We start from the raw sequence: 26630 nt of genomic DNA, 5'->3' as shown, positions 1-26630 counted from the left end.
AGTCACTGCTTTAGAGATCTCATATACAATGAAAATAAGCAGGAAATGTTATCAAGTGTGGACATGAGATGACTAATAGCTGAGTTGGCCTGGCAAGTGCAGGTCTGCAATGCCTAGTTCATGGGTAGAGCCTTAAAGGATATGTGCTGTGCATGTGGGTACTCACACTCACCCTCTTACTCCTCCCACTTCTCCCCCCCCCCCCCAACTAAAATAAAATGTAATTAAATTTTTTTTGTATTTTACAAAATAGCAGGCTTTACTACATGTTAGCTAATTAAATATCTCCAGAACAATGGCCAGGGAATCAACATACCAAGAAAACAGTTTTCCTTTCTCTTTTCTTTTTTTAAATAGAGGGTCTCACTTGCTGTGCTGCCAAAGCTGGCCTAGAGTTTACAATCCTCCCACATCGGCCTACTAAGAACTGGGGCTGCAGACACATACCATCATGCCTGGCTTCTGTAACTTTGGGCAACACAGTCTAACTATGAAGAGACATTGAAGTGCTTAAAAAAATGGAAAAGTAACCAGGACACAATTTCTACTGTGTTGGTAGAGTGGAGCCTGAAGTCACAAAAAGCACCACATTAATAAGCAACGGATTCTAATTGCGTACAACAAGCTGCAATGAATACATGGGCCAGAGGCCACGTTGAAAATGCATTTAAGGGCCGAGTGTGGTAACGCACACCTTTAATCCCAGCACTCAGGAGGCAGAGGCAGGCGGGTCTCTTCCGAGTTTGAGCAGGACAGCCAAGGCTACATAGAGAAACCCTGCCTCAAAAAACCAAAAAAAAACAAAAAACAAAAACAAACACTAAGGAGCCAGAGACAGCTCAGTGGCTATGAGTATGCATTGGTCTTGCTAAGGATCCAGGCCTGGTACCCAGCACTTACCTCAGGCAGCTCACGACTGCCTTTAACTCCAGCTCCAAGGGAATTCAAGGCCTTTATCCGCTGTGGACACCTCACATACCCATACATACACATAATTTAAAAATAGTAAAAATAAATCTTTAAATAATGTATTTAAGGAGATGGCTCCACAGGAAAAGACATTTGTTGCATAAAGTTGATCTGCATTCAGTCCCTACAAACACATAACAGGTGGATGGTGCCTTCTGAGAGCCACTCCCTGCCACGCACACACCCCTCCTCTCGCACACACCCCACATAATGGTAATAAATACAAATCAGTACAGTTTTGGAGCATCTAAAGTCTAAGAGTTACTGAGCGCATGTTGACAAAGAGGGAAAGAGTAATATAATACTGGACAGGAGAGAGACTGACAGCTCCAGGCAGGAATACATGGGAAGCGGCCACAGTCTAAGTGCCTAAGTTAGAGAAGCATTAAGCAGCCTGCCGTGCCAGGCCTTGGGCTGGGGTAAGACCTGGCTGCACTGTTGTTCTTATGCCTCATAAACTCACGTATCCTGACACAAACTCTGGTCAGCTGCTTATATAGTTGCTGACAGTCTAGGAAGAGAGATGGCAAATAGGATTTGGGACATAGTGAGACTAAAATAGCCCTGAGACACTGAGGTGAAGACATCCAATGGGGGCTTTGACCTGTGAGTGTAGCACAGTGCAATCTGAAGGGTTATGGTCATTTCAAAAGAACAGAAGGAAAGCACATAAGGAAAATAAATGCCAAAGGAAAGATTTAAAAAAAAAAATTCCAGCCAGGTGCAGGCACATCCCAGCACTCAGGAAGCAGAGGCAGAGGCAGGGAGATTTCTATAAGTTTGAGGCCAGCCTGGTCTACAAAATGAGTTCAGGAGAGCCAAAGCTATTACACAGAGAAACCTTGTCTCAAACAAACAAACAAACAAACAAACAAAACCAAAGCAAAACAAAATACAAGTCATTAGGACATTAAATGATTAGGAAGCAAAGTTAATAACTTGTTATTTCCTGGAGTGTAGAAATGATCCATTGGGTATTGTGGTAAAGAAAATTGTCCTTCCTATAATTATTAAATATGATTAAATCATATAAATATAATTAATCTAATAAAACTAAAACAATGCATTAATGAAGAGAAAACGTCATGCCAACTAGACATAACACTATATGAATTTTCTTCCAGATGTGTGAAGCATCCATAATCGGTGTTTCCATTCCTTCTTAGGAAAAACCAGCTATTGCTGAGCAGTGTCCATGATGCCACAGATTGCTCAAGGAAGGGGAGTAGTGCCACAGCCAGGCTGAGGTAAGAGCCAGAGTGCCTGAGTTACACACTGCTCCCAACCTGAAAACCACTATGGGATGGGAGTCTGTCTGCATGGTTCCCAAGCATGTGCTAAGCACTATTTATTTATTGGAATTTTATGTAATAAGGCTTATTATTAAATGATCATTGGACTAGGACATATGTCAAGTATGTTAATTCGTTGGACCATATCTGTTCTTTTACCTCTTACACTCAGATATCCCTTTAAATATGTATGTGCATCCCACGATGCAGCCGAGGCTGGCCTTGACCTCACCACGCTCCTCCCTCAGCCTCCTGAGTGCTATGACTACAGGCATACTCCACCTTAACCAGCTAAGATATTTTTTAAAAGCATAGCCTCTGAAACGTATGTCATTTTCACATGCCATTCCCCTGGCACACACACAGATAATATGTTGTATTGACTAGGCACATGCTATAGACAATTAAAGTTTAGACACATGTGCTGGCTTGAATATCCAGAAGGACAACAGTGGACATCTCGGGACAGTAAGTCAGCTGTTGATGAGTGACACTGGATAGCCAGAGGGCCTGGGGTAAGCAGTGACAGAATCTACTAGATAGCTACTCCTGGGGAAATGCCACTTTTGTGTGATTTTGTTTAAATATGGCAGAGAGATCAAAGGCTTCACCTGTGTGTATATAGGCAGGTGTGCCTGATTCTGTGTAGTCTGTGTGTGGTGACGTAGTCTGGGTGCCTAGCAGCATCTACCTGTGTCAGTGAGTAAAGTATGTCACATCTGCCTGTGCCTCCTCACATTTTTAATTTCCCAGCCTCCTGACCTTTCTCCTTTTCCAGTTTTGGAGCTGAGACAGACAGACAAGACAGACACACACACACACACACACACACACACACATTCACATGCACGCATGTGCACATATATAAGCACAAGCACACATGCATACACACATAAGCATATCCACCAACATGTATATTCACATACATGCAAACATACACAAATAAAAACACTGGGACACACAAATGGACATAAACACACAAGAACACAATTATGCATCCAAACATATACACACACATATATACATGTGCACACACTTGCCCAACATACCGACATGCACAGACACAAATACATGCATACATGCAAATGTGAACTTGCCCACAAATACACATGCTTTAAAAGCGTTAGCATATGCCAAATAATAAGAAAAGGGTAGGCCAGGCGGTAGTGGCGCACCTTTAATCCCAGCACTTGGGAGGCAGAGGCAGGCGAATCACTGTGAGTTCGAGGCCAGCCTGGTCTACAAAGCGAGTCCAGGACAGTCAAGGCTACACAGAGAAACCCTGTCTCAAAAAACTGGAAAAAACAAAAAACAAAAAAAGGAAAGGATCTTTAAACATACAATCAAACTATTTTCTCACAGTGTCCTAAGAACACTGCAAACTCACAGATAATTTGAAAACCAAAGATCCGATAGCATGGTGGTACATACCTATAATCTTAGTGCTTTTTTTGTTGTTGTTGTTCTGGAGGCAGGAGGACCAGGAATTCAAGGTCATCCTGGATACATAGTGAGTTTGAGGCCAGTCTGGGTTACATAAAACCCTGTCTCAAAAAGCAAATACACAGAATTTCACATACACAGAAGGTGAGGGGGCAAGGAACTAAAAGGCATTTCAATGAGCAGCTAAGCCACAAGAATGAACTCAGAATGAACAGAAATGTGAGTAGTTCAGAATTAGCTGAAGCATGGACTACAAACTGGGAGGGAAGAGGCATTGACCCAGGACTGGTGGGCGGGGCTAGTTCCTGAAAAGTCTTGACTTAAGAGGATTAGACCACTAACTAAAAGCTAATGGGCAAAACCAATGTATTTTAAAGCAGGGAATGGTGTGATCAAGCTTATGGTTAAGAGATGTAAATGGGGGGCTGGAAAGATGGCTCAGAGGTTAAGAGCACTGTCTGCTCCTCCAAAGTCCCGAGTTCAATTCCCAGCAACCATATGGTGGCTCACAGCCAACAATAATGTGATGTGATGCCCTCTGCATACATGCTCTGTATACATAATAAATAAATCTTTTTTTTTTTTAAACAGAAAGAAATGCAAACAAGCTGCAGGAACGGCTTGGTGACTAAGGGGACTTGCTGCTCATGCAGAGGACGCAGCTTCAGCTCTCAGCACCCATATCAAGTAGCTCACAACTGCATACAACTCCAACTCAAAGGGATTTGGTGCCCTCTTCTGGCCTCTGTGTGCACACACACACAAATACATGTTAATTTTTAAAAGGCACACAGCAGTGTAAAGAGAATATAAAACTGGCAGCAGTGGGGCCTTGAAACCATCTGTCAAAAGGAGAGTTCAAGGGCTGAAGTGTTTGCATAGGAGATGGCAAGGTGACTGTGAAGAGACGGAGGTTCTACCAAGCAGTGGTGCAAACCATACAGCAGGAAGGCTGAGGAGATGGCTCAGTGTTAGAGCATTATGCTGTATGCAAAAGGACTGGCCTTGGGATCCCCAGAACCCACATAAATGATGGGTGGGTGTGTCAACACACCTGAATTCCAGGCATAGAAGACAGAGACAAGACATCCCCAGAGCAAGCTGGCTAAGCAGACCGCTCATATTAGCAAGCTCTGGGATTGATGGGGAGATGCTCCTTAAAGACTAAGGTAGCAGAGTGAGTGACTGAGAGTCCTCACATCAGCCTTAGGCCTTGATGCATGTATGTGCACAACGCCCCCTACACACACACACACACACACACACACACACACACACACACACACGGAAAAATGAGCACAATGCTGAAAGATAGACCATCACTTACTCACTGTACTTACTAGGCAGCTCACGAGAGTCAGCTTCAACCACAGAATGGAATGAGTAATTCCATTACACTCAGAGACTGCGACAGCTCCTCAGAAGGCTACATGGGGGAAGAGATTGTCTGAACAGCTGCTACTGTAGTTACAACTGTCAGGGGTCCCAGGCAGCTTGTGAGCTCGAACTGTTTCCATACTACTCCATAACCAATACTACACTTAGAACAAGAGCTCAATAGTTCTAAATGTGGCTCCAGGCAGGCAGCAGCTGTTATGTACCCATGAACACATTACAAGTGCAGTCTCAGATCTTACAAGGATCTCCTCAGAACCCAAAAGCAGAGCACAGCAACTGTATTCTACAAAGCTCTCTGAGCTGTTGCTTTCAACATATATAATCTCCAGTCAGTTTTTAAAAAAGATTTATTTTATATATGAGCGCTCTATTTGCATGTACACTTACATGCCAGAAGAGGGCACCAGATCTCATTATAGATGGTTGTGAGCCACCACGGGGTTGCTGGAATTGAACTCAGCACCTCTCAAAGAGCAGACAGTGCTCTTAACCTCTGAGCCATCTCTAGTCAGTTCCTGAAGTCCCATGAGATGTCTCTCCTACCTTTCCCTATAATTCATCATTCAGATCACTGTTTTATTTAAAAATAAAAATAAACAAGGTGTCAGTGTCCCTCCTAAACCACAGAAAGCAGATCAGCTTCATGAGATGTTGAATCTCAGAACATTAAACATGATCTGAACTCTGGAAGTCAGGGTCTGCCACCTGATATCCTCTCATGAATGGCTGTTCACCATCATGCCATTTCATTCACTCCTCACAAACACACAACCACTGCCAAAATAACACCACTTGATTAAAGCCACACTATCTGGTAGAATTAGCATACAAATCTCCCAACTGTGGATTTTGTTCAACCAGGTTTATTTCTGCAGTCTCATGAACATTTTTCCTAAACTAAAACTAAAAAAAAATTTACAATTCAGTACTGTCAATTTGACTCACTACTTACCAAAATTAAATATACAGGTTTTCTTTTCTTTTGTGCCTTGTATTTAGTGGCATGTGTGTGCATGCCTATGCATACATATGCTTCAAAGAGGAGCTTTTGGGGTTGGCTTTCCCTCCATCATAGGATTTCCTGGGAAAGAATTCTTTTACTTCATTTTATGTGTGTGTGTGTGTGTGTGTGTGTGTGTGTGTGTGTGTGTGTGTGTGTGTGTGTGTGAGTACATAAATGTACACGCGTGTTCCTGTTGCCCACAGAGGCCAGGAGAGGGCAGCATGCACCCTGGAACTAGCATTACAGACAGTTAATGAGCTGTTGTGTGGGTGCTGGGAACGAAATCTGTGTCCTCTAGAGGAGCAAGAAATGCTAACCACTGAACCATCCGTCCAGTCCTGGGAAAATTTTAGTGGATTAAATCTAGGACCTCATGCATGCTTGGAAAAATTACTAATGATATCTTTTAGTAAAGATTAAAGCATAAAACACATTTATCTATTAGATGAACTTGAATATTCATACTATTAGAAATGTATGAAAAAAATGAGGGCAGTGGTACACACCTGTAACCCCAGCACTTGGGAGGTAGAGGCAGGAGGATCTAGAGTTCAAGGCCAGCCTCAGCCACATAGTGAGCTGAAGGGCAGCTGAGTGACATGAAATAAAGGAGCACTTCTTTTCTTGGTAAGCTTTATTTTACCACTCTTATCCACCACACACCAGGAAGCTATTGACAGTGCATCACATGGCGAATCAGTTTACAACAAAACTGAACAAGGCAATTGTGTTTACAGAGAAGTTTTCAGCAAAAGTACTCAATGCAGCTTGCTGAAACACAGTGCTCACACTTCATAGGGAGGTGGAAATAAAGTCCTCTGCTATACAGCAAGAAAACAGACGTTTGAAAGACTGATACTGAAATCAGAAATTTAGGGATTTGAAAAAAGAACATCTTAGTACTAAAACACATCTATCTACATTTATAGTCCCACTTAGTTCAAACAAATAATAACAACAACAAAAAAACCCCGACCATTTACAAGCAGTAAAACATCATGAAAAACAGAACCATAGCATCAAGAAATGCAAGACCAACAGGCTACTGAAACACCAGGTAGAAACGTTACAGACAACCACTCACTGTGCACTGCAATGTTCCTGTCACTCTGCGGTGAAGGTAAACCTCCTTACAACTGGCTTTGGTTTAGGTGATCTTACACATGTTGTTTAAACCAGACCTTCTTGCCCAAAACAGTAATTCCATGTTTCCAAGGGTTTTGATATTCACAACCAACCACTCTAGTGCCGACACAGTCTCGAGACCAGAAACTATTAAAATGTACTGATTATAAATTTCTAAGAGTGACAAAGAGATTGAAAAGATGGAGCCCTTTTTAGGATGGGAAGAAAAAAAAAAAAGCCCTCTACCCCAAATCTGACACTACTGAAAGGAGATTAAGGAATGTTAAAGTATTTTAAGATTGAAAAGAAAAAGAATGAAAAGTAAATCCTGCTGGGAAAATGTGACAGCTTAATACTCTGCTAGTTTACAGAAGTCAGACTGAAGTCTTTACTGTAATAATAAACATGTCTCACACTTGTTTTCACAAGGTGCTGTACCTACCTCTGCAGTTAGTGCAGACTCATGCCACCCACCACGTGGGTAAAGGGGAGACAGAGATGGCTGAGCTCAGCTTCTTTCTGAGCCTTGATTCACAAGCACAGTAGTGACACCAAACACACAGGGCTGGAATTCAAATACTTTTTAAAAATTAGGACAAACTGAATATGGATATTTAATCTGGCCTCATAAACTCTGACAATAATCTTTTGGGGAAAACAAGGAGGAATGTGCACGAAAGCTAGTAAGTCTAGATTAGACCATGAACTCTCCATGAAAAAGTACTGACACCAGTCAGGGAGCCAGCTTCCTTCTTATTTTTTTTCTCTGTTCATATTAATCTTTTTCTTCCTTACTCCTATCTCTGACAGCTTTCCGATGACTCACCTAATGAAACAACACAGCGAGAGGTAAGTTCAAGCAACTGAAGAGGGTCTGAGTCAACTACACATGCACACTGTTTCAGCATATCATGTTGTCTTGGTAACCATGAATATTAAGAGAAGCTGACAGAGAAAAGGGAAGTGATTCCAATGGAGGATTTTAAAGAATCCATCTTCACAGATCCACTCACGGATAATCAGTAGCCGAAGGTGGCAGTAGCCTGCTGTTCACATAAGTTTCTTAGTACGAAACAAACAAACAAACACAAAAGCAAAAAATTCCAGTTTTCTTCTCAGAATGTGACTTGCTTCATTAAACAGAAGCAGAGCAAGTCCACTGTCTTTTGCACAACAGAGATTCATGGCCACGTAAGGCTAGTAAGAGCGTATCTCGCTGCCTTTCCACCAAAACACTAGGAACTCAATTCACAAAACACACGGCCTTCAAAAGAGCCACCATTTTTCCTTCCCAATGTTGTGCCAGCACCCCAGTTTAATGCTCAGGCAATGGTTTGTGAGGCTCCCACGAACTCCAGCACTTAGGATGGTGCCGACAAACACAACGGCCACGACTGTTATAACTCTCTGAAAGGCACAAATAGAGCAGATTTAAAGCAGTCATCCCACAAGCAGCACAGAAACAGGGAAAGTGCTGAGCTATAGAAAATGAAGTTCTTATCAGGACAACAAAATTTGTGTAAACTTTTGTGTTACTCTTACATCCTGAAAAATCACCTTAATGACCATCTATAAAATGAAGTTTTCTAAAAGAGCTGAGCCTGATGGTGCACACTGTGATAAGCAGTACTTGGAGGCTGAGACAGGAGGATGCTGAGTGGGAGGGCTGTCTAGGCTACACTGAGAAACCCTGTCTCCAGAACGCTTTTTATCCTAAATGTTCCCTGGCTTGTACGTATTTCTTTGACAGCTCATTTCTCCTATAAAGTCATAACAAAAAAATCTAAAGCGTTTACGTTCTTAAATACCTACTAGCTGCCAACTGCTTGTCATGTATGAAGCATTAGTAATCAGTGAACACCATCTAGGGGAGGTGGCAAGGAGAAAATCATGGTCCATCTTGTGGAATAAGATGAAGAAAGGGAAAAAAATCCATTTTTAAAAAGCAGTGGGGGCACTCTAAAAATGGAAATATCCAAGTTTCTCCATGATTAAGAATCTGAAATCTAATTCCAGGACAGCCAGGGCCACATAGAGAAGCCCTGTCTCAACACCCCCTCCAGCAAAATAATCTAAACATACTAGACTCCACATGACAGACTCAACAAGGTAAGTGTATCTTTGAGGAAGCTAATACCAAGTGAAGGGACCACCAAACCCCTGCACGAAAGAAAGGTGAATCGCTGAGCACCTCAAGAAATTGAACTCTTTTGAGCTATCAGTGACCAAGGACTGGTCTGTATGTGACCACAACTTACAAGAAAGAGAGAGCAGGAGCAGTAAGATTTGAGAAAGGAACCTGACCAATGAAACTCGACTCCAGAACTAGACATGCTAGATGACTAGCCTTTCAATCAGTATGCAATACTGAAATAAATCAAATTGGAATCGTTTTATACATTTTAAAAAAATAAGTCAATTTTGGACTCACATGACTCAATCCAAGTTATTCCAAGGCTGCGATGGTACAGTCATCACCTGGAGCTTTCACCCAGATGAGGTTTAATATTCACTAGAAAACACAAGGCACTTGCTCAAAACTTGAGCTAGCTACACATCCAACAGATGGAAAGTCAGGAGGTGGTCCTATCTGTGCCCCAATTCGAATAAACAGCCTGTAGCCTCTGGAGAGAGTCAGGGAAGGACTCCAGGTTCCCAGTGTCTCCCTGACAGATCCCCTCACTCACTGTGCTGCTATAATTACTGCCGAGTCTGACGATGTTCATGTTCAGTGACTGTTGAAAATAAAATTACCTAATAAGCCAGAGTAAGGACACCAAAAATGATGCTAAATTGTCACCCCAAAAGAGCCATGAAAACAGCAAAGTTATTCTGTAAGTGATGCCCTCGCTTGAGGGAAAGTCCAGTGTACTAAGAAAGGTTTCCACCCCTAATACTTCTGTGCCTTTCTCTACGTGGCAGCCCGGTTGTTGGCAGGTTAACATACCTCAACACTCTTTAGCAGCTAAGTAAACAAAGAGAAGGTCATGCTTCTCTCAATTAAAACAGAGACAGATGAGTAACACTAGGCTAGTCATTTGATTCTAAAAGCAGCCATAAATTTAGCTCAAGAGATAGCAGAAAGGGAGTGTTCCCCAGGAGAGCCACTGTGCCAAAGGCCACAAAGGAAGGAGGGTATCCAGTAATAATAAATGCAGATTTAGGGTGGAACGCAGCTCACACCCTTCTGAGGTGTCCAGCTCTACTATTCTCTTCTAAATACAGTTTTGATAATGGCTACTAGTCACCTCCTCCAAATAATTCTAAAAAATTTCCCAGGGGGCAACTGCTTCCTCTGCCTTCTCAGGGACAAAATGTGCCGCCATATAGTAGTACCTTGGAAGAATAAAGAAGAAACTGGGAGAGTAAGAGGGAAGGAAGCACAAATGTTAATATAGGGAAAGAAAAACTACCTGAGATAAAATCTGCCCCAAGAGACAGGGGCTAAGTGACATGAACCCTCACCTCTTTACCTTACCTCTTAACAAGAAAATTCTAGGTTCTTAATAACTTCAAAGATTTAGAATTCCTGTGCATATATTAACTGTGAAAATTGCATCTTTTGTTGTATTTGGTCCCAGTTTAAGAAAGATATTAAAATGAACATCCTGATAGTATGAAGAGAGGAAATCTGCATCTGTCCTCTCTGTAAATGGGCTACAAACTCTCAGCAACAGTTTACATCATAGTAGGATATCTTTTGTTTTCAATTCTGTGGCGTCAATGTAAAATATTTAACTCAATGCAATTACTTGGGCTCATCATTTGCTTCCTCGGCGCCCTTAAAATCTAGCTAGCATCTTCTGTGGGAAGTCTACAGTGTCAAACACTGCACACCTGCATAACCACACCTGCCGTGATGAGGCTCACATGATGCTGTAAGCACAGCAACGTTAGCAGCATACCGCACCACAAAGCTTGGAAGCCTATCTGCAGTGTACTTGCAAGGATCTCGTCTTTATGACATAGGGGAACATGTGCTAAGCATATCTGTCCTTCAAAAGAATTCACTTGTTTCCTGTATTCATCAGCAGAAATGTCGAGACCTGCTACAAATGACCACAGAAGCAGCTCCTTATGTAAATATTTATGTTTTAGGAAAGCTTAGGGTCTCACAGTACTGACTCTGTGCTCTTCAATTTTGACTTGAAAACCAACTACCCAATGAACCCCTGAAACAGAATTCTTCCTAAGGGCACACAGCAGGGACCATGGCATTAGAGCAGTAGGTAATTCATCAGTATTACATTCCCTTTTACCAAATTAAACTTCTTAAGAAGGAGCTCTGAGTAATTTGATTATACTAAAAAATGTGGACAGTAAATGTTTGAATAGGGTAAAATAATTCATCCTCTATAAAATGTAAATTTTAATACAGTTTGCAGGAACCTGTATAGCATGGACAAGAGACTATATTAGCAGGCTGCCAGCAGGGAAGGAAACAAACACTCTTTCCTAAAGAAAAATAAATAAATAAAACTTTCATTCAGGTAAGGAGATAGGAAAAACTTCATACCAAGTGTACAGTTATGGGTTGTCTTATATAATCAGTGCTTTACAACGGTTTCGTAAGTTTGCACCTTTCAAGGCAATCTACTGTAGAGTAAGAATTCACACTCAAGATACTCAAGTCACAGTCAGCCAGTGCCCACACTCATGACAACAGGCACCTCTATCAAGGAAACGTTAGACTGCTACGGCTCTTTTAAAAATTGAGTGTTTCTTCCTTTCTCCTTCCACCTTATAACACCCCAACCTTCCTTTACTCCCTTATAGTCAAAAGCCAGATGACTTGGGACACTGTCCTCCAGCTGCAGACAGAGGCAAAGGAGAAAGGTGCTGAAAGTGGCAGGGCAGCAGGGAGGACGCAGAGAGGAGGAAAGGATCCGTGATTAGCTACACTCTTTGTACTTTTCCCTTTACTGTACATCTAGCTTTTTTCTGATCCATTTCTATTTTCCATTATAACAGAAAGAATCACATCCGGAGAAACTTTACAATTATCACAAGAGGTTCAGTACAAAGCAGAAGAGCCAATCTTGGGTCTAATGTGGAGTGAAGAACGGGATAATTTACACGTACCCAAACTTTTGTTCCAGTCACTTTGAAGAGTTGTAATGTAACGCTGGTCTAAGACTCCATTTGTTCTGCACTTTACAGGAATGAACTGTTTTGCTACTTACATTCTGTCAGTCAGACCAACTTTCAAGAAACCTAGACCCCAAGTCTCTCAAGTGGGAAACAGGTAGGAAGAAATGATAGACTGTATTAGCTTACAAGACTCACACTATAGAGTACACTGACTCACATTTCTCTACTCTTTCACACCCACACACCCACTCAAGCATACAAACTAGACATAAAAATTGTGCAAGATCAAGCATCCGCTTTCTATTTTAAAAGCCTTAATAGTAATTTTAAAAAACACCGATAGGCTCACTGCAGTTTCTTCAGAGGAATATTAAATCCTACAGTACTCCTTTAGAAAAATTCACAACTCATTGTTAAGAACATGGTAGGTAACTGCTGCTTGACAATGACTTAACATTACTGAGCATCCAGTGCCAGCTAGAATAACAAGGGGACACACCTGACAATACAAACAAATACTCTGTGATGTCACCAACCCTAACAAATTTGTTAATAATTTTCACTATGACAAATCTTTGCTTCATCACCACATGAAATGACATCTTTTTAGGTTACATAATAAAGAGCAGCACCTGCCCTACTGCACAAATAAAGGGTGCCCACATGGGTGCGCTAACCCCCTCAGTGTATAGCTGAGAGGTCTTGTCCTACTCAGTGCCAATGTTTGCAATGCAGTCACTATTTGGGCAATGGCTGCACATTAGTAGGATTAAATAAATGTACAAGGTACCCTTTAAAATGGGTAAAGGGGCACTCCTGCATTCAGCTGTGGAAGATAATAATCCAAGAAATGGAAGAGGAGAAACAGGAAATAGTTCTTAGGTTACTGATTAAAGCAAGGTTTGATATAGGTATCCCCTCTTGTAGGCACTCAGCGGGTAGAATGTAGCCACAACAAACTTCCCGTCAAACATCCTTCCAGTCAGCAACTTCTGAGCAGCTTTGGAATCGCCAGCATTTGCGTACTCAACAAAGACCTGAAGGAGGTTAGAGAAGACAATGTCATTTCACACAGGGCCTTTAATTTAGATCAGTGCTTTTTCAACTTTAGTGTATACTATGACATGGGCCACGTAACACCACCAATGAAAGACCATGTAAAACACTGGTCTCTAAGATTAAAACAGAACTGAAAACTTAAGACTGCCTGATATTTTTTACTGTGCTTACCAGTGTATTACAGTTGCTTACAGTATTCAGAACAGTAATACCCCAGTTTTGTAGCCCAGCAACATCAGACTACATCATACAGCCTAGGTGTTTTGTAGGCTTTATCATGCAAGGATAAGTATGCTGTGTATCAGTTTACACAAGAAAAGAATCACACAGAGACACATTTCTCACATTTCCTGTTATTAAATAACGCATGACTGTATTATCACTTGGAGATTTTGTTAAAATACAGATCTTGCTTTCATCAGTCCTAAGTATGGCTTCAGTGTCTAAATTCCTTTAAAATTAATTCAGAGAGAGAGAGAGAGAGAGAGAGAGAGAGAGAGAGAGAGAGAGAGAGAGAGAGAGAGAGTGAGTGTGTGTGTGTGTGTGTGTGTGTGTAAATATGTGTGGAGGTCACAGGACAACTCTCAGGAGTCAGTTCTCTCCTGCAACCTTGTGGGATCCTGCAAGACCTGAGGCCATCAGACCGGCTCACAAGTACCTCTACCCTGAGCCAGTGCACCTGATTGTGTCTGCTCCATCACATTTCATAACAAGCTCTGAAGGCAATGCTGATAATACACTGAGCACACTTTTTAGCAGTAGGTTTAAAACACTTTCCTAGAACTCAGCTCAGTTTATCAAATTCTTAAGAGCTGTCAAAACCAAGTTAGGTGAAAAAGGCATAGAAGTTTGTATGAAGATCAAGGAGTGAGGATAAAGAGCCCAGAAAGCAAGTGTAACACTACCCTGAAGAAAGTTACACTGGTACAAGCACACGATGGGGATACATCTGAGTGAGGCCACCAAAAACTATGCCTAGTAAAAGATTAGTACAAACTACAAACCAAAACTGTAACAAAGATGTTCAAACCTGGTGATCTCCCTTCCCAGGGATCTGAATTCTTTCCGGAGGTAGAGGCTGAGACACAGTACTATTCAGTTCTCTTTGTCGTTGTAAAGCAAAAGGGCATAACCAAGAGGGCATCCCACAATGTTACCCAGAATAACACATTGGCTATGCGTACTGTGAGATAACCGAGAACACGCCATTCCAAGCCATTCGTTCCGCCGTCTGCTCACTGGGTCCCTTATTCATGTCAAGAATTCATCTGAGCTCGGATGAGCAGACTTTCGAAGGGAATGTGAAAATGGATCCTAAGAAAATCCACACTTAGATCCTCACCTTTCAGCTTCTTGTTTCAGACAGGGTCCCATGTCACACATGCTGACCTGGACTTATGTAGCTGAGATTCCCTTGAACTCCTCCTTCTTCTGCCTCTGCCCTCAATGCTGGAATGGCAGGCACGTGCCACCATGCCTATCTCTTATACACACTTTCTTTTATATGTTTTTCTCAAATTAATCTACCTACAAATTCAGACACATTCCCAGTTTCCACCTCAACTTTCACAAGAACCCTTCTCTCATTTGAAAATACTAGCTAAATTTGTTTCCATGGGATATAAAAGGAAAGTTTCTAATTGAGTTCCATGTGCATGCGTGTGTGTGTGTGTGTGTGTGTGTGTGTGTGTGTCTGTCTGTCTGTCTGTACAGATGCACGTGAGGACAGCTGTCTTCCTCAATCACTTTTCTACCTTATTTTTAAAGACAGGGTTTTCCATGAACCAGCTGGACTGGATGGCCAACAAGCCCCAGGGATTCTCCTGTTCCCAGTCCCTCAGTGCTGACCTGCAGGTGCATGACAACACCCTTGGGATTTTACGCTGACACTGGTGATTTAAATAGGTCTTCATGCGTGTACAGGACCTTCCCATCTGTGCACATGCCCAGCCCCTTCATTAATAGACCAAGCCCTATGTGACTCATGACTAGTCATTCTATCTTACCCAAGTATTCTGTTAAGCAGGCTGTATAACACAAGCCCTAGGAAACTTGGCCCTCTCATGGAGTTTTCTGAGTTTATATATATTGGAAAATGGAGAAGTGGTACTAATTTTGCTCCTTCCATTAAATATTCCTAAGCTACACACTATTCTTGAAGACAATGTGATGATTATCCAATGATAAAACTTGGCTTATTTTATATATATATAAAAGATTAACTGGGGGCTGGAGAGATGGCTCAGAGGTTAAGAGCACCTGCTGCTCTTCCAAAGGGTCTGAGTTCAATTCCCAGCTACCCATATGGTGGCTCACAACCATCTATAATGATATCTGGTGCCCTCTTCTGGCCTGCAGGCACACATGCAGGCAGACTACTATATAATACATTCATACATACATACATACATACATACATCTTTTTAAAAAGATGACAGCCCCTTGGATAGGATAATTAAAAAAAAACAAAAAACATAAAGCTAAATGGGAGATGGAGAGAAGTCTCACTGGTTAAAGTGCTTGCCCTGTAACAGTGAGGACTGGAGACTGGATCCCAAGAACCCATGGAAAATGACAGGTAGGTATGGCAGCTTGTCTGAATTCCAGCTTCTGAAGGCAGAGAGACAGGGGATTCTCCAGAACAAGCTGGCCAACAAGAGCAGCCATACTGACAAGCTCTAAGTTTAAGTAAGAGATCTGCCACAATAAACAAAGAGGAAAAGCAATGGGGAATGATTGATTCCCAACATCAGCTTCAGGCCTCCACACGCACACACACACACATACACAGCACAGAGATATACGCAGCACACACATGCACGCACGTGTGTGCACCCGCGCGCACACACATGAAAATGAAAATAGAAAATTAGACAAAGTGATACTTGTCAGCTGTTCTGAAACCTCATCTCTAAAATGTGTCATTAAATGAAAATAAAAGCATGTGCAAATGGCAAATACAATGTTCTACCAGGTTGTTTGGATGCAACTGTATGGGGAAATACTACTGATAAAACTATGTGCAATGTCTGTCAGAGTGTGCATACCTCCTATAAGGTAGTTATAATCTGTATTATTCAACTATGTCATCAGATATATAATTTAACACATTAATGAATATTTTATCTTCTCTTTTGTCACAAAATAAAAAGTATATGCTGGCTACAGGCAGCTTTCAGCAGCACACTTTTAAACTAAATATAAAAAGAAGGTTAAAATATGATATCCAATGAGAATAATGAGTCTATTTCTGGTTTTTATCTGATTATCCACTATTCCCAAATCAATAACCAAGTTCAACTCATTAACACGTCATTTGCAAAACCCATGTTATGTCTCTTTGACTGCAACACAAATGGCCTGCAGCTCTACAACATATATCAAATCACACTAAATAAACAAATAAGGTATCTTATTTTACAATATACCATAAAATTAAATAACTACAAAGTATATCATATTAACTTTCTTTGCTTTTATAACACATGTATTATAAGATGTGATGTATTCATTATTTTTCAGTCTTTTTTGTTTCTCTTTTTATTTAATTATTTTATTTTATTTTTGGTGATGCTGGAGATCAACCCCAGGGCTGGACAAATGATCTCCAATCTCAAGTGTCCCCCCAATGTCCCTTTTAAGCTTGTGCAGGCATGCATCCGTGCCTGCTCACCTCCTTCTCTTCCTTGCTTTAGAGGGCCTGTGAGAGGGTTCAGGTTGTGTACACACACAAAAAATAAAACTTTTAGAAAGGTAAAAAGCATAAGGAAGTAATGATCATCTATAACTGCAAAGAGTTTGTGTATACCTTCCCACAGAACCCATTTAACACAGAAGTTTAATAAATCTCCAAATAATCCTGTAATTATAAACATATACTTACTTGTCCTCTGCCAGGATTTTCCTTTGGAACAAGCAGAGAAACCACTGGTCCGTACTTCTGACACTCCTCTTTCACATCTTCTACAACATCTGTTTATAAAATGACACAGCAGCCAATTATTACTTGAGAATTCAGTGACATGTAGCTAAGTAATAAAGTTATTTTCCTTACCTTAGGAAATAAAGCTTGAGAATATAAATTCAGTGCATTAACAATTTCTTTTAATAGCCTACGTTTAATGTTTTAAATACATACAGCCAAGGCTACACAGAGAAAATCTGTCTTATAAAAAAGAAGAAGAGGAGGAGGAGGAGGAGGAAGAGATGCTAAAAGCAAAAAAAAAAAAAAAAAAAAAGAAAGAAAGAAAGAAAGAGAGAGAGAGAGAAAGTGCACTATAAAGCAGAAATGATAGCACAGAGAAGGGATAGAAAAGACAGAATCTGCTGGATGGTGGTGGCTCACACCTTTAATCCCAGCACTTGGGAGACAGAGGCAGGTGGATCGATGTGAGTTTGAAGCCAGCCTGGTCTACAAAGCCAGTCCAGGACAGTCAAGGCTACACAGAGAAACCCTGTCTCAAAAAGAAAAGAAAAGAAAAGACAAGACAAGACAGAATCTTATTGGGTAAATCTCTGTTAATTTGGTAAAATGAAATGTCAGAGTCCAAATGACATTATGAATCAAAATGTTCAAATATTTTAGACATCCCAGAGTTCAATGGTCTTTTTAAATGTGTGTGTTTAGAAGGAAAGGGAAGGCTCGTGGGAACAGTGCGTACTGTACAGACACTAGCTGCAGCCTGTGCGCAGGGAAGAAGCACTGCAGCATCATGTGGGAAGCACCGACCTTCGTACTCATCTTCATTCTCGAGATAATCGTCATCCAGCACATTAAGGAGTCTGAGCACTGGAGTTGGAAGCATCACCAGGTCTTCAATATGAGGGGCTGTGAAAGGTGGCAATATGCTTAAAAGGAAATCCTCCACAAACTGATGAACTGATCAAATAAGGAGCCTGAGCATAAAGGCAAATGACTGGCAAGTGAGGGGAGGAAAAATAAAGACAGACACAACTTACCAAAAGGAATGCTAAAGAATGGGCTGCACAATGCCATCTCAGCAGGGATCCTTCTGCTCGGGTCATCGTGGAGCATGCTGAAACACAACAGCATCATTATGATTATTGTCAGATCTTCTGAAAGGGAACCTACCAGAAAAAAGGGTCAGTGTTCACATCAGCACTACCTCTATTAGCATGGGTTGCTGAACCATTCCCCTGTGGAGAACACAAAGGCCACCTGAGCAACAGAGCAATAAGCCATCAAGCATTTCTGACATAGTATGCTATGATTAAATGATTAAATAATACACATAAGAAAGTGTATCTAATAAATAATACATCTTTAAAAAAAACGAAAAAAGATGAACCGGGATTGGTGGCACATGCCGTTAGTCCCAGCACTTGGAAGGCAGAGGCAGGCAGGTCACTGGGAGTTCGAGGCCAGCCTGGTTTACAAAGTGAATCCAGGACAGCCGAGGCTACACAGAGAAACCCTGTCTCAAAAAAAAAAAATTGGTATGCATGCTATAGCACACTGGGCAAGGGGACAGACAGATGTTTATGGAAGCATAATTGTTTTGTTGTTATTTTTTTTCAAGAAAGGGTTTCTCTGGATAGCCCTGACTATCCAGGAACTCATTCTGTAGGCCAGGCTGCTCTTGAACTCATAGAGATCCACCAATCTCTGCCTCCTGGGCTCTGCCATTAAAGGTGTTTACCACCACTACCCAGTTTGTGGTATACAATTTAAAGACAAGAAACAAACAAAAAACAAAAACAGAAACCAGAAGATAGCGGTTAGATAATTAAATCTTGCCAAGTCCCCTAATGTTAAAGTAAGTTTATGTAAAAATCTACAGGCAACACCAGAAACAGACTACTGGTAAGAGTAAGGGGCATTCATTTTATAAGAAAGTGGAGAATAAAGAAGTGTACAGTTAATAAATGAAAGAAAATAAGGCAGGAAACAAACAAAACAAAAGCTAACAGATCATCACTGGGAAGCAAGTAAGCCATTGTTAAAACAGCAGCTGAAACTACGGGGACTTCTTCACTTGTATCAAGTAAGCACAAGCAAGCCTCTTGGAAATCTTAAAAGGCAGATGGAGTAAGCCAGAAACTAAGACCTCCTAAAGCAGCCAGCTCAAACACCTGTCCATGGAAAATCCAGTGTGAAAAAAATCTTGAGAAAAGAACTCAAATGATCAAAACGGGAGAAGACAAGGAGACAGAGGGAGAGAGATGGAGATTGAGGAAGGAAAACAAAACAAAAACAAGAAAGAAGAACCAGATCCCGGTGGTAGGGGGGACAGGACGGGACCAAAACACCTGTGTTCCATCTTGTTTGCTGCTTTGAGACAATGGCTCACAGGTAGCTCAAGATCTCCTCAACTACAGCTCTTCTGCCTCAGCCTCCGAAGCACTGAGCACCGGCACATGACATCATGCCTGACTCCGTAACAGCACATAAGACCAGCAGAAGGATGACCCTACGGAATTAGAAAGCCTGTCTCTACTGTTCTGTTCTGCCTGAGACAAGGTCTCACCATGTAGCTCTGGCTGGCCTGGGACTCTCTTTGTACAGACTGGCCTTGAACTCACAGAGCTCCCCCTGTTTTTCTGCCCCAGAGTGCTGGGATTACAGATGTGTATGTACCACTCACCTGGCTAAAATTCCTGACTAAAGTTCTTGCCTACATAACTAGGCAAATCAGTAATAATAATAGAAATAAGCTCAAGAAAGGGGGGAAAAAAACCCCAAAACTTTAGCTGGTAAAAGTCTGCAAAGCAAGTTGTACTATATCTAACATACCTTTTGATAAGGTCTCTGAGGTGATAGGCTGGAATTGCGGCATTCACCACTGCTTTACTGGCAAATATGTGATCAATAATAGCAGAACTGTTTGCCTAAAAGGGAGAAAAGTCTTCCTTAGGTTATGCAACTTGGCCTCATTTATCAAGCAGTAGCCATGTGACACTATTCCATAAGTAACATGTAACACCTCTTCCAAGAACTTAATGGAGGAGACTGCATTATCATGACTTTCTTTCTTTTCTTTTTCTTTCTTTTTTGTTTTGTTTTGAGACAGGGTTTCTCTGTGTAGCCCTGGCTGTCTGGACTCACTTTGTAGACCAGGCTGGCCTTAAACTCCCGCCACCACATCCAGTTCACCATGCATTCTTATGAATTTCTGAAGGCACAAATACAGTACCTGGCCCTAAGAACATCTCCTAAATGAATGTGTAAAACTCAAGAAATTACAATGAGATACAGCTTTATGCATAAATGCAATAGGTGGATCACAGTGCCTAAAGAGAAGTCTTGGTTGGGTTTCAGGTAAAAACAAACTGTCATTAAGGAAAAGGGAGAAGTAGGAGAATGCCGTCTGTTATGTCATTCACAACTTTATTTACAGATACTAGTACTCTGACCTTGAGTACTGTGGTGGTTAATCTTCACTGTCCATTTAGAACAACTTAGGACATTGGTAAGGTGCATCTCTTACTTTTGCCTGCTAGGACATTCCAGAGCATATTAACAAAAGACAAAAGCCTACACAGCATGCGCATGGCACCATCTCTTCAGCCTGGGGAGAGATTAAAGGGAGACAGCCAACCAAGCACTAGGATGACCCTTCTCTGCTTCCTGGCCACCATGATGCAGACTACTCTGCCATGCTCTCCCTGCCAGCATGGATCAATACCTCTGAAACTGCGACCCAAGATAAATATTTCCAGCAGGTACAAAAATGTAACTAACATTATGAAACAAGGTCCTGTGCTAACTCAGATGGTAGAATTGTGTAAATAGCTAAAAAATCAGACACTCACCACAAGTCTACTGGTTACTCATCATGCACCACCGGGGGAGGGGGGAGGGCAGGCGGACTTACCATGCACCACACACTATGTTTTAAAACTATGTAACGTATCTTTTTTAGCCTTAGTACTCTTATAAGATATTACACCACCTGTCTTCTTATATTACAGGAAGTAAATGGCTTAGTAAATGCAAATAGCTGAGTAGGAGGTGAAAGTAAGACATAGTTGGACTTCAAAATAGTGCTCATACCCACTTGGCAATTCTGCCTCTGTAGAAGGTGCTAAAACAGATTATAACACTGTACTTAAAGGGACATATAACTGAGATGCCATTACTATAAGTCATGCCTTCAAATTTCATACAAATTTGAGTGTGACCTATGTCTGATGTGCTCTGGGCCAAGGAGATAACAGTCCACAGGGCCAAAACATAGTCTAAGCTAATTTAAATGATTGGTCCATATTCAGAGTAACACTAAAGGGAAAAACAAAACAAAACAAAAACTCTAGCTTGTGAGCTATTTGGAAATATCATTAATAGAAAATATGATACTGGTTTTATGCCCACAGCAGCATTTTTGGGGCCAAAAAATAAACATAAAGCAACCCTGCTAAAGAATTAGTGTATTCCTTCCAAGAATCACTAAACCATAAATCAGTGACCAGGGCTTAGCACAATAAAACTATATTATAATGGTCACCTACTATTTGGTAGATGTTTATTATTAAAATATTTAATTTCAAATACTTATTGCTTAAAACCAGATCGAATGATAACTTCAAACTCTTATATATCAAACCTCAAGCCTAAAGGATACTGAAATCCTTACATACATTTGAGAAAGTAATTATGGTTAATTCCTAACTAGAGACATACGAAAAGTTTATCCCAATGTCAGGGGTTTAAACTCCCGACCCATATTCCTGCAGAAGCCACAAATGCAGTGGCCACTATACCAAAGCCACATGAGCTAACCTGCCGGTGCAGACAGTTAATACCCTATGGAATATTAATAAATCCAAAGTACCACAGAACTGTGGGAAACTTCTAAGCTTGGAGTAGGACTGATGACCCGGCATGTGAATTGGAACAAGCTATATTATACAACTGTGCCTCTAGCTTTCACTTGTAAAACAGAAGCAGCCAATATCCACTCCACCTCATTTGAGAATCTAACAAGAGTATGCATTAAAGCACTTATTACCTGTAAAGCATTATTAAAAGATTATTATTTAAACTTATCACCGAGTAACACTTCCAAAGGTAATATATAACTAATTGCGTCAGCAAAGGGAACTTCTCTCGCCTGTTTGGGAAAGTGCAGTCAAACGTCTCAGCAAATGCTTACTACACCCCAGGACCTAGATTAGATTAGCAGCTGTGAGGACGAAATGTCATCATCAGTACATTTGAAGCTGAAGGGATGCTACTCACTCAAAGTACTATAAATACATACAGGGAATGTGAAGGAGAGGGTGCAATCAGATTCCGACACCCCCCACTATCATCATAAAGCAAATATTCCTAAACTGGTTAAGAGCCACAAAGCAAACTCTCATGCAGTTACCTTCCATTCCTGAGATCTGACTGTATGTTTCAGTTTCATTCCTGAGAACATTTCCAGTAAAATGATTCCGAGGCTCCAGAGATCCACAGCTGAGGTGCACTCTGTGTCACTCTGCAGGCCAGCCTGGGCCAAGCAGTTCTGCAGTTCTGCTTCAGGAGCTCGGTACCCGTCTGTCTGAATGTACTTTACATCCTATAGAGGACAAGCAACGTGACAGCCAGTAAGAAGCGTCTGACTTCCCAGCTCTACCACAAGTTCTTCAACAGTACAGCAGGTCACTGACAAAATAAATGCAGTAATTTTGAGTCCTTATCTACCCTAATTCTTTAGTTCCTTAACTAGACGGTTAACACAGAAAAGCTGGACATGTTCCATACAGTTGCTCAAGAAGGCTTTTTTTTTAGACAAATTCTTACCTATTATGCACTGATGATAAAGACACTCTGCAAAAACCTGATACATCATAGAGAAAGGAAGCCTTGCCTGAACTGTCACATCCACCACCAGCCATGAACACCAACTCCAACACCAAAGAAACACATACAGCAACCCAGCAACTCACTCACCAAATGCTGACACTCTGAAGAGCGTTAGGAAGGGCTAAGTATGCCTATTAATTTCTGAGCTTTCTTGAACCTTACTAACTACTTCTACCTGACCCAAATTTATGTCCTTTCACAAAGCGTTAAATTAAAATTTTAATATGCTCTATTAGGAACACTTTGATATTTTGGAAGTGAACCATCAGTCCCTAAACTACCACTGTTATTAAACAATATTTGGTTTGGACCATTAGGTTTTTAACCCATAATGGGTAAGGAAAGGCATGTCTTACCTGATTGCCTTCTTTGAAGCTGAGTCCAAAGTCAATAAGCTTAAAGCACTCGTTCTCTGCACTCCACAGTATGTTTCGTGGTTTGAGGTCTGCATGGACATAGCCCTCATGATGAAGAAAAGCAAGGGCCTCCAGAACATCTCTGGCACAATGCTGTATCATCCACATGGAGCAACCCTGGTGACTGGAATATAAAAGGAGCTCCGAAACACTGACATCCAGGAGTTCAAGCAACAGACAGCGTGACGGCACATTTGGGGAGAAGTGTATGGTAAAGACTCCATATAAAGTCACTAGAAAAAGAAAACAATTACAATGCTTAAGAAAAAAAAAATTCAACTTGGGAGGCAGAGGTAGGCAGATCTCTGTGAGTTCGAGGTCCATCTGGTCTACAAAGTGAGTCCAGGATAGCCAAGGCTACATAGAGAAAGAAACCCTGTCTTGAAAAATCAAAACCAAAACCAAAAAAAGCCAAACTCATAGGAACTCACTATGAAAGTAGAGATCCCTGCTATATAAATTTGAGATAGTAAAGATAAAGAGAATTCTATTTTTATGTGTGCACACATATGCACACATGCAGGACTGTTGTGAAAAGCTAGTGCTATACTAAAAATTTGAATTTTCCTCTGGATCACTGGTTCTCAACCTTCCTAACGTTGAGACCTTCAGCTAGAAAATTACTTTTCTTGTTATTTCATAACTGTAATTTTGCTACTTTTATGAATTATAATGTAAACATCTGATATACAGGATTTCTAATATGCTTATGACTTCTGTGGAAAGGTTGGTCAACAACCAAAGAAATCTGCACCCACTGGTTGAAAGCCACTGTTCTCAGTAGACTTGGCATTGTCTCTTCCCTTAATAGTTAATCCAGAAGCTGGGTGGTGGTAGCGCATGCCTTTAATCCCAGCACTCGGGAGGCAGAGGCAGGCGGATCGCTGTGAGTTAAAGGCCAGCCTGGTCTACAAAGTGAGTCCAGAACAGCCAAGGATACACAGAGAAACCCTGTCTCGGGGGAAAAAAAGTGAATTCTGTTGGGTGGGTCAATGACCTGTCTAGAGCCTATCCCAAGCCATGCTACAGAGCAGGAAGAATATTAGTCCATGCTTTTCTCAGTCACCTTCCTCTAGAGCTCCCCTTCAGGCCTTGAGGCTGCCTGACCACTCCCACCGCCCCACTCAAACATGCTTGACTTCCATGTTGGGTTACCACAAGCAGCATGTTTTTGCCTTTTATTTTCCCTTCCTCAGAGCAGTGCTGAGATTTATAGCTTGCCTGCCCTGGGGTTTTTCTTTTAAACTCTAATTAAATTGTCCTCACGCATTTCCCCAGTGTCATTTAGGCACTGAGGGCAGTCTGCCCCAAAATATCAAGAGCAGTGGGAACTAAGTTCAGGCCCTCTGCAAGATCAGCAGGCTCCATTTAACCACTGAGCCCCCACCCCCACCCCAGACAAGGATAACTTTGATAAGCAGGAAACCTCCACTATTTTTGCAGCAAGTAAGATCTTTGGCCAACTGGACTACTTAAATAAAATACGGTACTGTACAGAGCAGTGATTCAACCTACATTTCACCAAGCATTCAGTGGCGGGCGAATACGCACTTAAGGTGTCAAGATAAAATTATTTTTAAAACTATAATATTAAGCAACCCTTGAAAACAAATTGAAGGTTGCTTGACTCAAAACAGCATTCCATGCTCTCAATATTAAAAGCAAAATCAAGACACTGCAAACATTCTAATGTAATCATGCAGACTCAACAAGTACTGAGGCTTGCAAAAAATTTCCCTGTCAAACACCAAGGCTATAGTGATAGCTCACTTTGCAAGCTTAAAAAAATGTATTAGGAAATTCTTCTGCCAACGCGCATATATATACATAATGTGATATATATATACATATATATATACATACATACATATAATTTAAAAGGTCCTTCTTCAAGTTATACATGGGTTCTATTTGCCAAGATCTATGGCATTTCTTTATTAACCAGTTATAACTACTTATAAGTTCTCTGTTGAAATAACAGACTGTTTCCATACACCAATGACCAATAATACAAGCTTACACTCTAAATATCTGAGTCATGAAAGTCTCATTGAAGCAAATGCAGTGTTCCTATATTTCACACTCTGTAACTTCTAGGCTCCCCTCCCAAATTCACACTAAATACGTATCTTCTGAATTGCTAGCGTGTTATTAGATGTCACGGATGCCATCGGATGGCCATAGCCCTAGAATATTTTCCATTTTCTACTGGAAGGAAAAGATGCAAAAAATTTCCACTCAAGACATGACTACCTAACAAAGTCATGCCTTTTACTGCAGAAAGCGACTAAGTGTCGGATGCAAACCAAACTCTACTAAGCATTTGCTATGTGATAATCACCTCCACTGTACTTCAGAGAGCTGCCTGGTAAAGGAGGGTGGCAAAGGGAGGACCTGCGTCGGATGATAATTAGTGCGGCCCGATCCTCTCCTCCCACCTAAAGGACTACAGGCCAGGGGCCAGGCTGAGGACGTGTGTGCTTGGACCGGGACCGGGACCGGGACCGGGGCAAGAGATGGGAGACTGTCACAATTACCGATGTTCCTGTGACCCTGTAACTGCTCCAGCGCCGCCCTCTCTTTCCGGAAACCATACTCCGCGGCCGAGGCAGCAGCCCCGGTGGTTCCCGGAGGCAGGAACTGCTTGAGGGCGCCGGGGGGCGAGCCTGGGGTGCCGCAGCAGCGTACCCGATAGACCGAGGCCGAGGAGCCGCTGCCCAGGCGGCTCTGTACCTGCCACAGCCGCCCGAAGGCCTCCAGGAAGCGCGGCGGCTCGGCGCCCCAGGCGCAGCCGGACCCCGCCATGGTGCGGGCTGGGGCGAGGACACCGGAGCGGACACGACGCGCCAGGCAGGCCCGCGGCGCCCGCCGTCACATCCCCGCCCGGACCCGCCGCTCCGCAGGGAGGGGCCTGCAGCGCCCGCACCGACTCCCGGGATCTCAGGCCGCCATGACACCGGAAGCGGGAGTGCACCCAGACCCAGCAGCCGGAAGTAGGGGGGGAAGCCAATCATAGAGGCTGA

At 41.9% G+C, this 26630-nt stretch overlaps 1 protein-coding gene across 1 annotated transcript; it reads right to left on the bottom strand.

Annotated features, from left to right (window-relative positions):
• Positions 1-6721: 6721 nt before the first annotated feature.
• Positions 6722-26591, bottom strand: UHMK1 (U2AF homology motif kinase 1). Its single transcript, XM_084794689.1, has 8 exons — positions 26145-26591; positions 23548-23840; positions 22713-22904; positions 20135-20229; positions 18340-18416; positions 18110-18208; positions 17264-17352; positions 6722-13358 (listed from the first exon to the last, which is right to left on the bottom strand). Exons 1-8 carry the CDS (start codon positions 26410-26412, stop codon positions 13212-13214), a joined length of 1260 nt encoding a protein of 419 aa, XP_084650815.1. The 5' UTR covers positions 26413-26591; the 3' UTR covers positions 6722-13211.
• Positions 26592-26630: the final 39 nt, after the last annotated feature.

The sequence above is a fragment of the Acomys minous genome (assembly GCF_964271855.1).
Source record: "Acomys minous genome assembly, chromosome: 1".
NCBI classification, from domain to species: domain Eukaryota; kingdom Metazoa; phylum Chordata; class Mammalia; order Rodentia; family Muridae; genus Acomys; species Acomys minous.
Note: the sequence above shows the minus strand (reverse complement) of the source record. Positions and strands in the feature narration are given on the sequence as shown.

Bases quoted from the DNA above. Each gene is read 5' to 3' on its own strand.
- UHMK1 (XM_084794689.1), bottom strand. From the start codon at position 26,412: ATGGCGGGGTCCGGCTGCGCCTGGGGCGCCGAGCCGCCGCGCTTCCTG. The intron at 20,230-22,712 runs GTAACTGCATGA...TCTCCCTTTTAG, and splicing joins TCAGATCTCAGGAATGGAAG to GCAAACAGTTCTGCTATTAT. The intron at 17,353-18,109 runs GTCGGTGCTTCC...TTTTATAAACAG, and splicing joins GAATGAAGATGAGTACGAAG to ATGTTGTAGAAGATGTGAAA.